The sequence below is a fragment of the Rhinoderma darwinii genome, chromosome 9, assembly GCF_050947455.1.
Source record: "Rhinoderma darwinii isolate aRhiDar2 chromosome 9, aRhiDar2.hap1, whole genome shotgun sequence".
NCBI lineage: Eukaryota > Metazoa > Chordata > Amphibia > Anura > Rhinodermatidae > Rhinoderma > Rhinoderma darwinii.
The window spans coordinates 13,829,900-13,845,472 of record NC_134695.1 but is presented as its reverse complement, the minus strand read 5'-3'; the positions used below and the strand labels follow the sequence as shown (position 1 = coordinate 13,845,472).

The following is a 15,573-nucleotide window of genomic DNA, read 5'->3' as shown; positions in this document are numbered from 1 at the left end:
CACCGCGTCAGTGTCACCAGGTGCACACTATGAAGTTCTTATCCCCGCCGCCTTGTAACTGAACAATCCACATCCGGCTGGGCGGAGAGTTCGCTCATTGGTCAAAGTGGCCGTCAATCACATAAGCGCGTCTTATGCTTGATCACGTGATGCGTGGCGCTTTCTTCCTTGTGTGAAGGCTGACTACCCCGGATCAGGGTCACAATGTCCTGCGGTGCAAACTAAGGGGAAATAAATCACTGATCAGGCTCTGCCCAAGTTACTGCTCTAGTATCCAATAACACACATAAATACCCACACTAGCTCCCAACTTTCGGCAATGTTTTTATTTTAAGCCACGCCTCTAATCCCACCCAATCCCCGCCCATACACACCCGGTTCAGCCCACACAGTATCATGCTCCCATAGTGCCTCCTGCATAGTATAATACTAAATAGCTGCCCCATACAGTATAATGCCCCATTAATGCAACCATACAGTATAAAGCCAACACAGATGCCCCCATGCAGTATAATGCCCAAATGCTCCCATATAGCATAATGTCCCAATCACTGCCCACATACAGTATAATGCTCCTTTAGCTCCCCCTAGTGCCAGTGCCCTTGTAGATAGTGCCCATGTACATAGCGCAAGTGTCCCCTGTAGATAGTGCCTCTATATAGTGCCACAGTGTCTTATGTAGATAGTGCCACACCCCCCCCCCCCCCTTGAAGATAGCGCTCCTGTAGGTAGTGCCACACAGCCCCACTCCACAGAGTCCCTCCCCCTGTAGATAGCGCCATTGGGACTCCGTCTAGGAGCGGAATCCCCAGCCAGAGCATAGGACGGGGATTCCGCTCCTAGAGGATCTGCTGCAATAGGAGATAGGGGTTGCAAAATCTGGTGACAGAGCCTCTTTAAGAAAGGCTCATTTGCATAAATATAAAAATGCTCATAACTTGGCCAAAAATGCTCGTTCTTGAAAAAAAAAAACGTTACTGTAATCTACATAGCAGCGCCGATCTGCTGCAATACGAGATAGGGGTTTGAAAATCTGGTGACAGAGCCTCTTTAAAGAGGCTCTATCACCACATTATAAGGCTCCATGCACACGAACGTGCTTTTGCGGCCGCAATTCCCCCGAAAATCCACGGGAGAATTGCGGCCCCATTCATTTCTATGGGGCCATGCACACGACCGTAGTTTTTACGGTCTGTGCACGGCCCGGGAGCCCGCACCGCAGAAAGAACGGACCTGTCTTATTACGGCCGTCTTCTGCGGTCCGGGCTCATTGAAAATAATGGCCGCGGCCTTGTGCATGTCCCGCGATTTGCAGGCGGCTCGCGACTGACTGTCCGCAGCCGGCCGACCCAAAAATCACGGCCGTGCACATGGCTACGGTCGTGTGCATGAGCCCTAAGTGCTCTATCTCCTACATAAGGAGATCGGTGCTATAATGTAGATGACAGCAGTGCTTTTTATTTTTAAAAATGATCTATTTTCACCACTTTATTATCGATTTTAGCTTTATGCCAATGAGTTTCTCAATGGACAACTGGGCGTGTTTTACTATTGACCAAGTGGGCATTGTACAGAGGAGTGTATGACGCTGACCAATCAGCATCATGCACTCCTCCATTCATTTCCTCAGCACATAGGGATCCTTTTTAGATCTGTATGTGCTGTCTGAGGGTATGTTCACACGCAGTGTTTTCAGGCGTATTTTGGGGCATTTACGCCTCGAAAAACACCTGAAAAAACAGAAGCTGAACGCCTACAAACATCTGGCCATTGAAATCAATGGTAAAAACAGCATGTAGTTCATACAGGCATCTTTTTAGGCCTCTGTTTAAAAAAACGGGTTGTAAAAAGATGCTCCGCAAAAAGAAGTAGCATGTCACTTCTTGAGGCGTTTTTTGGAGCTGATTTTCCATTGAACACTATAAAAAACGCCTCAAAAAAACGCCTGAAAAGAAGCCTCAAAAGAAGCTCCAAATTTCATTTTCAGCTTCAAAAACGCCTGAAAATCAGAGGCTGTTTTCTCTGAAATCAGCTCCGTATTTTCAGACGTTTTTGGTTTAGCGTGTGAACATACCCTAAGGCTATGTTCACACGGAGTATTTTGCAGACAGAATTTTGTGCCTCAAAATTCCCTTTGGAAGTTTGAGGCAGAATTTCCTCTCCCTGCACACCGATTTTCGCTGCGTTTTTCGCCCACGGCCATTGGGCGCTGCGGGCATAAAACACTGCGAAATACACTTACTCTGCCTCCCATTGAAGTCAATGGGAGGTCAGAGGCGGAAACGGCCGAAGATGGGGCATCTTGCTTCCTTCTCCCGCGAGCCGGTTTTACCGCTAGTTATGTACGATGCTAGGAGTCCCTGCCTCGCTGCCGGACAACTGTCCCGTACTGTAATCATGTTTTCAGTACGGGACAGCAGTTCCACGGAGAGGCAGGGACTCCTAGCATCGTACATAAGTATGATGCTAGGAGCCTGGCTCCCTGCAGTGTGTTCGGTACGGGACTTGCGGCCGAAATACGTTCCATCCATTACGGACGTAACATGCTCATGTGAACCCAGCCTTATACTAACACATTATACTGAAGTGTTTAGACAGTGAATAGACATTCCACGGGATGTCTATTCACAATCTCTGCACTTCGTTAATGTTTCTGTGGTAGTTACAGCAGAGCAAGCGTAATCCCACGAGATTACGCTGTAAATGACAGGTTACAGCGAGATTACGCTTGCTCTGCTGTAACTACTACAGAAACATTAACGAAGTGCAGAGATTGTGAATAGACATCCCGTGGAATGTCTATTCACTGTCTAAACACTTCAGTATCGTTAATATGTTAGTATGAGACAGCAAATAGTGATCTAAAAGGATCCCGATGCGCTGCCTAAATGAATGGAGAGGAGTGCATGACGCTGATTGGTCAGCGTCATACACTCCTCTGTACAACGCCCACTTGGTCTAAAGTAAAAATACGCCCACTTGGTCAATAGTAAAACACGCCCAGTTGTCCCTTGAGAAGCTCATTATGATAAAGCTAAAAATCGCTAATAAAGTGGTGAAAAAAAAAGCATTACTGTCACATACATTATAGCGTCCATCTCCTTACATAGGAGATAGGGCACTTATAATGTGGTGAGAGCCTCTTTAAGGAAACCGCATAACTAGCTGAGCTACGCTGTTTCGGTAGCTCCCAAACAGAAACCATTGGCGCCGGATCAGTCACCATTGAAATCAATGGTGATGGAAACTGAAACCTCTGGTTTCTGTTTGTGTCAGTCAGGGCTCCATTCCGACAGAAAGGTCCGGCGGAATGGCGGAATGGAGCCCTGACGCAGATGTGAATGAAGCCTAACATGTGCACCAGGAGACCAAGAGAATTAGCATACAATATTATAGGTTTGCATTACACAACGTGATATTATATACAATGGGGTCCAGATAAAGTGGTTTATCATATGCAATGGTGCATGTTTACATACTGAAATAAAAAGAAGGTTATGTGAACAGATGTAATCCCTGTCTGTTAACTGACACAGCAGAATCAATAAATGGTTAACTGCTGCTAACCTAAGGGTATGTGCACACGGCTTATTTTCGGCCATTTTTCAGGCCATAAATGGCCGAAAAACGTTACTTTATTCTGCAGCTCAATACAATTACGGTGATACCAAATTTATATATTTTTTTTAAATATTATACTACTTTTACAAAGAAAAATCTAATTGTTAAAATAAAAATAGTTTTGTTTCACTACATTCTGAGAGCCGTAACTTTTTTATTTTTCGGTTGATTGAGCAGTGTGAGGGCTTATTTTTTGCGGGACGAGCTGTAGTTTTTATTGGTACCATTTTTTGGTACATAAAAAGTGATCCAAAAGTTGTATTTAATTTTTTTTTTTTAGAGCTAAAGTGACAAAAAAAATAGCGTTTTTGGCGATTTAAATTAAGTTTTTGACGGTTTTCACCGTGCGAGTTAAATAATGGTATATTGTAATAGTTAAGCCTTTTACGGACGTAGCGATACCAATTTTGTTTATTTTTTTGACATTACCGAAGAAAAATGGGAAAAGGTTTTTTTTTTTTTATCTTTTAAACTTTTTGCTCTCACTACTAATAACTTTAATTCTTCCTCACATTTTATTAGTCCCCTTAGGGGACTTGATCCAGCGATCATTTGATCGCTGGTACAATATACTGCAATACTAATGTATTGCAGTATATTGTTATTCTTACAGGCTTCTGTAACCGCACGATCGCTGTTCCTGTCCGTTAATCCCGGGTGTCAGCTGTAATACACAGCTGACACCCGCAGAGTATGGAGCGGGTTCAGCACGTGAGCCCGCTCATACATCTACCCCCGCACCATGACGTGCTATTAAGTCATAGTGCGCAAAGGGTTTACTGCACAGCGGATGGTGTGAATATTGCAATTTTCCACTGATATGCCAGTTTAGTGCATAATATGTCATGCCCAGTTTGTGCCACTGAAGACAAATACATCATAAACCGTTAAGCTGGTTCTCTCAGGTATGACAATGCCATATATGTGGGCACAAACTGCTGTTTGGGGACGCTGCAAGGCTCAGAAGGGAGGGACGCCATTTTGCTTTTGGAGTGCAGATTTAGCTTGGTAGTTGTTCTGTTTGGCGTTTTGCTGTTATTTCAGTTTATAGTGTGGAGGTATATGTAATCTGTGCTACATCAGGGCATAATAATGCAGTAAATCAATAATAATTCATAGATATGTGGCCGGTGTCGCACTGATAAATGGCGCCCGATCTTATCCGATTTTGGAACACTCTGCACATTTTGCACTGCCATATTCTGAGAGCCAGAACGTTTTTTATTTTTTTTTACCACCGGAGCCATGTGAGGGTTTTTGTTGCGGGACAATCTGTAGTTTTCATTGGTACCATTTTGGGGTACATGTGATTTCTTTGATCACTTTTTATTCAATTTTTTTGCAAGCCGGGTGACCAAAAATCAAGCAATTCTGACAATGTTTTTTAGTTTATTTTTTGCAGCGTTCACCGTGTGCTATAAATGACAATTTTACTTTATTCTGCGGGTCGATACGATTACGGCGATACCATATGTATATAGGTTTTTTTTATGTTTTGCAGTGTTAGAGAATAAATTTTATAAAAAAGTGATTTTATTGCGCAGTCACCATATTCTGAGAGCCGTAACTTTTATATTTTTTAGTCAAAAAAAGCTGTGTAAGGGCTTATTTACGGGACAGGTTGTAGTTTTTATCGGTACTATTTTCGGGGTACATGCGACTTTTTGATCACTTTTTATTCTCTATTTTGGGAGAGGTAGTGAACAAAAAAAATGTGCGATTCTGGTGTTGCTTTTTATTGATTTTTTTTGGGGTGTTCGTACAGGAAAAACCGTTTTATAGTTTGGGTCGTTACGAACGCAGCAATACCAAATATGTGTACTTTTTTTAACGTGTTCATTTTTTTCCCTATAATGACAGTCTTATTATAGGGAAAAAAAAAAGCATTTGTTTATATAACGTATAACTTATTTTTACACTTTTTTTCAAACATTATTACTTTTTTTTTACTTGTCCCACTAGGAGACACTTAGACTTGCAGCTTTGATCGCTGCTAGAGTACATTACACTACCTACGTAGTGTAATGCATTCCAACTGTCATTGCAACGCGACAGTCACACTGACAGGAAGCCTCGGAGGAACAGTCGGCGGCTGCTCCTCCGAGGCTTCCGTACATGGCAACCCAGAGGTCATTGTCTGGACTCAGATTGCCACGACAAGCATTGGCAGCCCCCACAATAACTGCGTGGGGGCTGCCGATAGGTTTCAAGCCCCTTAAATGTGGCGAACGAAATCTGTCGCCGCATTGATGGGGTTAATTGCCTAAATCAACGGCAATGTTCTGCTGACCGGCAAGACTGGCGTGTCAGCTGTCGGGGACAGCTGACTTCCCGGTTCCCAGACACGGTCCGTTAAGATAGTGTGCGCCAGGAACTACTCTGCAACTATACGTCCTGATGCGGGAAGCAAGTCCTCTGCAGGACGTACAGTTGCAGTGCAGCGAGTGAAGAGGTTAAGGCCCAAACTACGCTGCGTCCTTAAAGGGAAGGTGTCGCTAGAATTTTTTTTTAGTTAAACAATTTAAGTGATTACACATTGTTTTAATTTTTTCACAAGTCAGGAAATATTATACATTAGTTTCTAATTTATAACATTTCCATGTGCTGGTCACTAGAGTGAGCAGTTCCCAAAATTGCAGCATGGTCAATGTGGTAAAGCAACCTCATTGCTTTATGCTGCAAATTTGGGGTAGACACACTCGCTCTAGTGTCGTCACAGAATGCCCCCTCCCTTATTCTGGCTAGTGCCAGGAGAAGGGTTTGAATATTCAAACCTCCTACACTGTGTCGCCATTTTCTGTGCGACTGCACAGTGTAGGAGGACTAGATACAGCGCAGACAGGATAACACGAACATAATACACACATCATACATTACCTTCTCCTGCCGCCGCTCCTATTCCTTGCTCCTTCACTTCCTTCAACATATGGCCGGAAGCCGCGGCCGGAACTCATCTTACTGTCCGGCATCGGCTTCCGGTCCACATGAAAAGGCGCCGGATTTCGCTCTGCGAACGAGCTTCGTCTTGGTCTGTGTGGGAAAGGCGCATGCGCCGTTCCCACACAGACGGCGTATGCTGCAGAGAATGGAACGGCTCCCGTTGGCATTCTCTATGGGGTTGTATGTGCCGTATTCCATCTCTGTATGTGTCGTTAATCGACACATAGAGATGAAAAAAAAAAATGGCAGCCCCCATAGAGAAGTAAAAAGTAGAACACGAGAAAACAAATAAAATATGTTCATATATTAAAAGCAATGTGATAAAAGAAAAAAAATAAATTTCATGACACCTTCCCTTTAAGAGTTTAAATTCCTTGAGTAGTAACATTTCAAACAATGGGGTCATATCTGGGAAATAACTGTACTGGTACCTCAGGAAGCTCTGCAAATGAAACATGTCCCCCAAAAACCAATTATGCGCTCAGAAAGCCAAATGACACTCCTTACCTACAGCAGTTTGCGATCACATTGGGTATTGCCGTACATGGGAGGAAATGCTTCGAACATTGAGGTGCTTTTCTCCTATAGTCCTTGTGAAATGCAGAATTTTAACTAAACTCTAAAAAAAACAAATCAAAATCCTGTGGTGTCAAAACCCTCACTACACCTAGATTAATTCCTCAAGGGGTGTAGTTTACCAAATGGAGTCACCTTTCAGGGGTTCACACTGTACTGGTACCACAGGGGCTCTATAAATGCAACATGGCACCCAGGAATCATTATAGCAAGATGTGCGTTTCAAATGGTGCTCCTGTTTCGAGCCCTGCCGTGCACTCAGATGGCAGTTTATGACCAGATATGGGGTATTTCCCTAGCTTATTGGGGGGGGGGGGGGGGGGATGTAATTTTTCACTGTCACTGCCCAATTCTAATAATATCTAGAGAACACCTGCTGGGTCAAAATGCTCACTACACCCCTAGATAAATTTCTTGTGGGATGTGGCTTCCAAAATTGGGTCTTTGAGATGTTTCCTTTGTTTTGACACACCCAAGACTTCTAACCTGACTTAGTACCTAGACCATAATCTAACAAAGAATGCCCCAAAATCCACTAGGTGCTCCTTAGGCATGTTTGTCCCTTAGACCGTTGACACCATAGTAACTGTTCCCAGACTTAGGGCAGTTATAAACTGGTGACGGAGGCCCTATCTTCTACCTAATATAATAGGTGCTTTAATGTAGAAAAGTAATGTGTGTTTGTTTTTAATACCCAAGTGTTTTGTGTTTATAACTTTTCACCAAGTGGGCGTAGTAAAGAGAAGTGTACGACGCTGACCAAACAGCGTCATACACTTCTCTTCATTAATATTCAGCTCACGAGATCACGCTGTGCTGTCACTTACTCCCACAGTAACTTTACCAGAGTGTCATTTCATTCTCCTGACAATCGCCTCCAGCCAGGAGAGAGATCACGCTGTGCGTACAGCTGAACAAGAAAGAGAAGTGTACGACGCCGATTGTCAGGTGAAAAGTTATAACAAAACAAAAAAACTTGGGCATGAAGAACTAATTTGCATAACACTTAAAATGCTCGTAACTGTCAAAAATAAGCTACATTAAAAAAGCGCCTGTTAGATTAGGTAGAAGATAGGGAAGTTAAACTGGTGACAGAACCTCTTTAACTACAAGTCCCGTCAAAGGTTTTAAAACCTTTACTGTAGAAACAATGTGAGCGATCCATTGGACAGCTTTTATGGGTCCATTGCTGGTAACTAGGAAGTGTTAGCTGTCAGGAACAGCTGCTTTACCGGTTCACACTGTCACTCCGTGTGCACCGGGAACATCTCAGTAACCGTACATCCTGGTGCACCTAGGGGTTAAGCTGTTAAATAGCTACTTAGTGGGGATTTCTAACTGGAGGAAAATACCCAATACCCAAGACCTTGGTGAAAAAATAAAATAAATAATCCGCCCCTTCGCTTAACTCCTTAACGCCGAAGGACGGATATATCCGTCCTCAGCAGCTGCTAGTTCGCGCAGGAGGACGGATATATCCGTCCTGTGATGGCGCGGGTACTGAGACTGTACCCACGCGATCAGCGGCAGGAGCACGGCTGTTATACACAGCCTGGCTCCTGCTGCAACTGCCGGAATCGAAGCGCGCGCCGATTCCGGCAGTTTAACCCATTAAATGCCGCTGTCAATAGTGACAGCGGCATTTAATGTGTTTGACAGAGGGGGGAGCTCCCTCTGTCACCCGATCGGCGCCCCCGCAAACAAATCGCGGGTCGCCGTCGGGTTTCCATGACAGCCGGGGGTCTAACAAAGACCCCCAGGTCTGCCTTCAGCATCTGCCTGTTAGGCGATGCCGGAGGCATGACCTAACAGGTTGCCTGTCAGTTTTACACTGACAGTATACCAAAGCATTATTGCCTAAGTATACCAAAGCATTATATATGCGATCGGCACATCGTATAGTGAAGTCCCCTGGTGGGACTAAAAAAAAACAAAAAGTAACAGTTAAATAAAGTTTGTGAAAAAAAAATAAAAATAATTACAGTCAAAGTCAAATAAAACTACTTTTTTGGCCCAAAAAGTGGTTTTATTTAGTTAAATGGTCAAAACAAATCACACATACACATATATGGTATCCCCGCGTTCGTAACAACTTGACCAATAAAATGAACATATTAATTAAACCGCCGGATGAACGGCGTCCCAAGAAAACGCAAAAAACAACGTCAAAATTCTCTTTTCTCCCATTCCCCCCATAAAAAATAAAATAAAAGTTAATCTATAAGTCCTATATACCCCAAAATAGTACTAATAAAAACTACACATTGGCCCGCAAAAATCAAGCCCACATACGGCCACATCGACGGAAAAATAAAAACGTTACGGCTCTTGGAATGCAGCGATGCAAAAACAAGTAATTTTTTTCTAAAAGGGTTTTTATTGTGCAAACGTAGAAAAAACATAAAACCTTTACATATTTGGTATCCCCGTAATCGTGCCGACCCATAGAATAAAGGTAACCTGTTATTTACGCTGCATAGTAAACGCCGTAAACTTATAACGTGAAAATCAATGCTGGAATAGCTGCTTATTTTCAATTCTCTCCTAAAATAAAGTTAATAAAAGTTAATCAATATGTTATAAGCATCTAAAAATGGTACAATTACAAAATACAACTCGTCCCGCAAAAAACAAGCCCTTATACGGCTATGTCGACAGAATAAAAAAAGAGCTACGACTCTTGGAATGCGACCGTGAAAAAAAAATAAATAATCCTTGGTCATTAACGTGCAAAATGGCCCGGTCATTAAGGGGTTAAGCAATTGGAGACAGTCATAGCACCTGGACATCCCAATATCACAGGCGCACTGCAAGGAATCATACAAAATGCCAAAAGCAGCCTGTCGAGTCATTAGGTATAGCTAAGCAGCAATTTGCAGAAGATGACCTATAGGAAACACTACACGAGTGATTGAGAAAAATCATAGTTTTAATTAGTGACATAATCACATCTTGTCCATATAAAATCATAAGTCACCCAATAAAAGGTTCATTAGAAATATTACAATTTACATCTACATATAAGGTTAAGGGAATAACTTAAAAACATTTATGTACATAAGAGCCATGGGGCAGTAGATAAAATTCAGATTATGTCAATGGAAAATCTGAAGCGTTGAAGATCAGTGTAGGGCACACTGAAGTACATCATACACAGTAGGATCGTCAAAAAGACTGCATTTCCTGGGCGCTCTCATCATCTATTAGGTTTGGCTGATTCTCAGAGAGGTCCTGTTCTCCCAGAATCTTTAGCCTCAGTGCAAGTGGTAAGAGCAGACATGAAAAGTTAAAAGCATTGTTAGCTGAGGACTCACAGAAAAGTTCATTCCCAGTATCACCATCTGGCTCTGAGGGGGAAAGAGACCCACTTCCAGCATTACTTCCCGCTCCCCAGCGGTCTGTAGGTGGGGTGTGCTTAAACAGACAGTGGACGCCATATGGACAAACACCAAGTGCCGCATAATGACGGCATACATCACGGACAACACATGGGTGCTGGAAGAGGCAATTTAATCCATAAGGACAGCCAGCAGGTGAGCGCCAAAGGCGGCATTGCTTTTTGCTGTAGAAAGGTGATGGGCGACGCTGTCTGAGACGGATGGTATCAGGCACTTCCCTCTTCTCACTATGGCTATGTATGAATAGGCAGCGTGGACCATAGCTGCAAGTTCCAAGGATATGAAAAGAACGACAAAGCTCAGTCTTGTACTTTGGGTGCTGGAATGGAGGGCGAAGATCGCTAAGGCCATGGGCAAATTGGCAGCGATTTCTATAAACACAAAAGCCACTTTCAGCATATCTATTGCAAAGTTCAGTCTTGTAGCGCAAGGAGGAGAGTCCTGTGCCCTTGGGTGCAGCGCAGCAGGAACCAAGTGAGGTTTCACCCAAAGGTGAACTGATTGAAGAGAAGATATCCAGACTGTTTGAGAACTCCAGCAACATCTGCAAGACAAATATAGTCCTTAGAAAATAAATGACCCCATTAGATGCAAACCAAAAAAAGCAGGATAGGGTTGCAGGGAACTCTAGTAACCCATCAGGATCCTGAATCGCAGAGGAAAGTTACATATTGCTAACAGTTATCTGACCTTATTCACTGGGCACATTGGAGTTTTTGTACCATTTATCTTACATGTTCACAGGCATCTCACACCACATTTTGATTGGAATTGGAGTAACTTTATGCCACCCTAGTACGAAGTATCGGATTTGTCCCAAAAGTAATGAACGTAGGATTTTATTTTAAAGTGTTCCTGATCGCTACAAGCAAGGAGTTTAATAAACCACCCATCATGAGGTGTTGAGCAGTGCACAGTATACCAGATGAGAGGGGGGGGGGGGGGGGGACGGGGGACGGGGGGACACATAGGACAAGGTCTGGATGAGCAAGTAGAATCACATATGGCCTACTGAAAGGCATTGTTTCATCTGACCAACTACTTAAAATAATGGTGAGCAGGAGATCCAGCTGTTATCACAGGTGGGGGGTGGGCAGCAGATCAGTCACACATCCCTGCATGAAGTGTAGTGTACATGGCAGCTTTGTAATGCCTAGACCAGTCTGGCTCGGAGAGCTGGTCTTGGATAACTCCTTTAACCGCATAACCCTATAAATGGCTTTTCCCCTAAAGTAAACTAATAAGAATCCTTAACCCGCCCACAGCATCACTAAGCCTCTGTTCACATCATGCACGTACCATACATGACATACTTCTCTTGGTGCACAGTTGCATACCGTAATGCGGCCATAGGCTTCTATGGAGCAAACATTTGGCATATACAAGGAATGCTTATGCATCCTCAAGTAGATAGCTTAAAAAAGACATACAATGCAAATATGGTATAGCCGAAATATGTGAACTTAGCCACACACACCCCAACATCAGGTTGATCAATCAATAACAGTGGTATCCAGTCTGCGGCAGTCAACTCCCAGCATCCCCCGAGCATGCGACAGCTCGGTCCACTGCATCAAGTTACCGTTCAGGGGCCTGGGAAAGTTGGACAAGAAGCCATGTCAAAGCTGCATAGGCATTCAGCAGTCTCGGGCACAAACTGCTGAAATAATTGGCTGGTTTACTAGGAGACAGCTGTTATGGACGCTCTTTGATACGTTTCCCAGGAGCAACCCACGTGATCGAGCTGATCTAGTCCTATTGCTTGCAGCATCGCAAATAGCGTCCTAACAGGTGTTGTAGCGACTTGTACGGAGGCGCCCTATAGATAGCATTCAGTAATAAGACTGTACTATTCGCAACTGATCCGACATGTTATCTACGCGGGACATTAGACCCGGGCGCGTGAACCATTGTGTAAAAGTCCTAAATAGACCGTAGAACCGGTCTCCTCACCTTCATCTCCTCCTTTAGGTCCATATTGTGAGAGTCTGGACGCTATCTAACAGTAACACAAACTTATCTTACTCCGCTCCCGTCGGCTTTTTCATATAAACGTTGAGCCAATCAGGGGACAGGACAAGGGCGTGGTAATAGGACAGACGAGTAGCTGATTGGCTGATGCCAAGGCGGGAAATTAATTTTTCGACACCTGTGTATGTGGTTGTCGCTGAACGGGGTACTCAAGGATTCCTGTATGTTCTCTGTATGGAAGGAAGAGGTCTGGCTAGGCCTTATTCACAAAACGTTTTTGAAGCCACAACCGGGAGTGGTTTCGAAAAAATAGTAGAAGAATCTTTTCCAATATAACCCTTTACGATCCACTCCTGGTTGTGGCTTCCAAAACTGCACTGTGTGAATAAAGACCTTATTGTGCTACCACTTGTTTTGCAATATTATGACTCATCCTTGTTGCTTTTCCTTTATATGGGGGAGAAATTGACTAGTATGCCCCCCCCACCACACAAACAGGACACAAAGGTTACGTTTACATGAATGTTTTGACCATGCATCAAATGGGTCAAGCACATGGATAAAATGTGCTCCACTGGCACAAATCAACAGCAGCATTGCAAAACCGTGTCAATTAGCTGTAAGGGTATGTGCACACGGTGAGAGGCTTTTACGGCTGAAATGACAGACTGTTTTCAGGAGAAAACAGCTGCCTCGTTTCAGCCGTAATTCCTCCTCGCATTTTGCGAGGCTTCTCTGACAGCCGTAAATTTTGAGCTGTGCTTCATTGTGTTCAATGAAGAACGGCTCAAATTACGTCTGAAAGAAGTGTCCTGCACTTCTTTTGACGAGGCTGTATTTTTACGCACCGTCGTTTGACAGCTGTCAAACGACGACGCGTAAATGACAGGTCGTCTGCACAGTACGTCGGCAAACCCATTCAAATGAATGGGCAGATGTTTGCCGACGTATTGTAGCCCTATTTTCAGACGTAAAACGAGGCATAATACGCCTCGTTTACGTCTGAACATAGGTCGTGTGAACCCAGCCTAAAACCGGGTGGAATGGGGGAAAATAAACTTCAATTCCTCCATTGTCCTTTGGGTTTAATTTTTTCACTTCATTCAGCAGGTGGTAAAAACTTAATGTTACTTGTATTCTGCTTGTCAATACCATTACAGCAAATTTATATATATTTTTTTCATGTCTTACTACTTTTACTATATAATGAAAATGTACTCACCGAAATTGTTAATTCCTGGAGTCCATAGGCAGCACAACACATATGGGTTTTAGTCCCCTAGGTACAATCAAGCAGAGACAGGTTAATTAGCAATAAGCAATTAAACAATTAAGGACTTCCCCTATAAGTATGTACCGGAAACCGGGCCCCAGCGTATTTTTACGAAGCAATAGTCATAAGTCCTGCCAGGAGGGGAAGCTTGTGCTGCCTACGGACTCTAGGAAATAAAAATTTTGGTGAGTAAATTTTTCGTTTTCCTGATCGTCCTTGGCAGCACAACACATATGGGACTTGCCAAGCCATAGCTATATGGGCGGGATAGCAGACGCCATTTTTTTGCCAAATAGAGAACCCTCTGATGCCATTGAGTCGAGCCTGTAGTGCTTGACAAAGGTTGATGTGGATGCCCACTTAGCCGCTCTGCAGATTTGATCCAGGGGGATAAGCCCGACTTCTGCCCATGAGGTAGCTGTAGAGCATGTGGAATGTGCCCTTATCTGCAGAGGAGATTGAAGGTCACTGAGAGGATAGCATTTTTCAATAGTTGACCTAATGCACCTTGCTAGGGTGGCTTTACTTGCTTTTTGTCCCTTATTAGGACCGGCATGTTGAAGGAACAGATTTTCTGATTTCCTAAAAGCCTTTGTCCTTTGAATATAGGTGAGAACTGCTCTTCTCACGTCCAGTGTATGCCAATTTTCCTGATCTTCACCTTGGGGATGAGGGAAGAGGACTGGCAATAATATCTCTTGATTTATATTCCTAAAAGAAGGACCTTTAGGCAAGAACCCAGGCATGGTACATAGTAGAAGACAATCTCCCAGGTCCCTCAAATATGGTTCTTTGAAGGAAAGGGCCTGCAGCTCGCTTATGCGCCTGGCCGACGTGATTGCCACCAGGAAGAAGGCCTTGAAGGAGAGAAATCTGATGGATGACTCTTTCATGGGTTCAAACGGTGGCTTTGTTAGAGCCGACACCACTATTGAAAGGTCCCAGGAAAGAGAGGGTACCTGAGAAACTGGGCTAAGGTTTCTTAAAGCCTTGAAGAAGGGATTTTGCAATTGGGCATTAATTGTCATGCACTGCACCTTAAGGGTATTTAGCTTCAAACCTTTATTGAAGCCCTCCTGCAGAAATTGTAGCATAGTATTCAGAGAGACTACGTTTGCTGAATTTTTAGAGCACCAGGAGGTAAACAGGGTCCAAACTCTGTTGTATACTTTGACCGTTGAAGGTCGTCTAGCTAACAGCAAGGTATTATAACTTCTGATGAAAGTCCCATTTCTGTCAGGTTCTCCTGGTCAGTCTCCAGGCCGTGAGATGTAGACTGCGAGGGTTCGGGTGATACACCTATTTCTGGGACAGGTGGTCCGGTGATACTGGTAGTTTCAAGAACCTGCCCTTCAAGAGAGACAATGCTAGGGAGAACCAGGCCCTGAGGAAGTCTGCAGGGTGGTTCAAGGAGCCCTTGATGTGAACTGCTGAAATTCCCAATGAATGTTGTTCTGCTCAACTCATAATTCGTCTGCACTCGGTTGACATTGAGGCACTCCTCGTTCCTCCCTGTTTGTTTACATAGAACACAGTTGCAAGGTTGTCTGACTGGATCAGAATTTGGGTATTTCTCAGATGGGATTGAAAGGACATTAGCGACAATCTCACTGCTCTGAGTTCCTTCATGTTGGAGAATAGTGACACTTCCCTCTTACTCCATCTGTTCTGAACCCATAGGTGATCTACATGGGCACCCCAGCCCCAGGAGGAGGCATCCGTTGTGAGGACTTTCTGTGGTGGGGGAACCAGAGACTTGCTGGACCGGAGAGTGTCCGGGATTAACCACCAGCT

At 43.9% G+C, this 15,573-nt stretch overlaps 2 protein-coding genes across 2 annotated transcripts in view; both read right to left on the bottom strand.

Moving 5' to 3' along the window:
- The window catches only part of TAF6L (TATA-box binding protein associated factor 6 like), a 51,795-nt gene extending 51,702 nt beyond the window's left edge, over window positions 1-93 (bottom strand). The window contains exon 1 of the mRNA XM_075836857.1: window positions 4-93. The gene's annotated coding sequence lies outside the window, so the exon portion shown is untranslated. The remainder of the gene's footprint in view (window positions 1-3) is intronic.
- A 10,003-nt stretch (window positions 94-10,096) lies between these two features.
- On the bottom strand, window positions 10,097-12,576 carry LOC142660265 (uncharacterized). The gene is made up of 2 exons (XM_075836855.1): window positions 12,489-12,576; window positions 10,097-11,079 (listed from the first exon to the last, which is right to left on the bottom strand). The coding sequence occupies exons 1-2, from the start codon at window positions 12,510-12,512 to the stop codon at window positions 10,303-10,305; spliced, it is 801 nt and encodes a 266-aa protein (XP_075692970.1). The 5' UTR covers window positions 12,513-12,576; the 3' UTR covers window positions 10,097-10,302.
- Window positions 12,577-15,573: the final 2,997 nt, after the last annotated feature.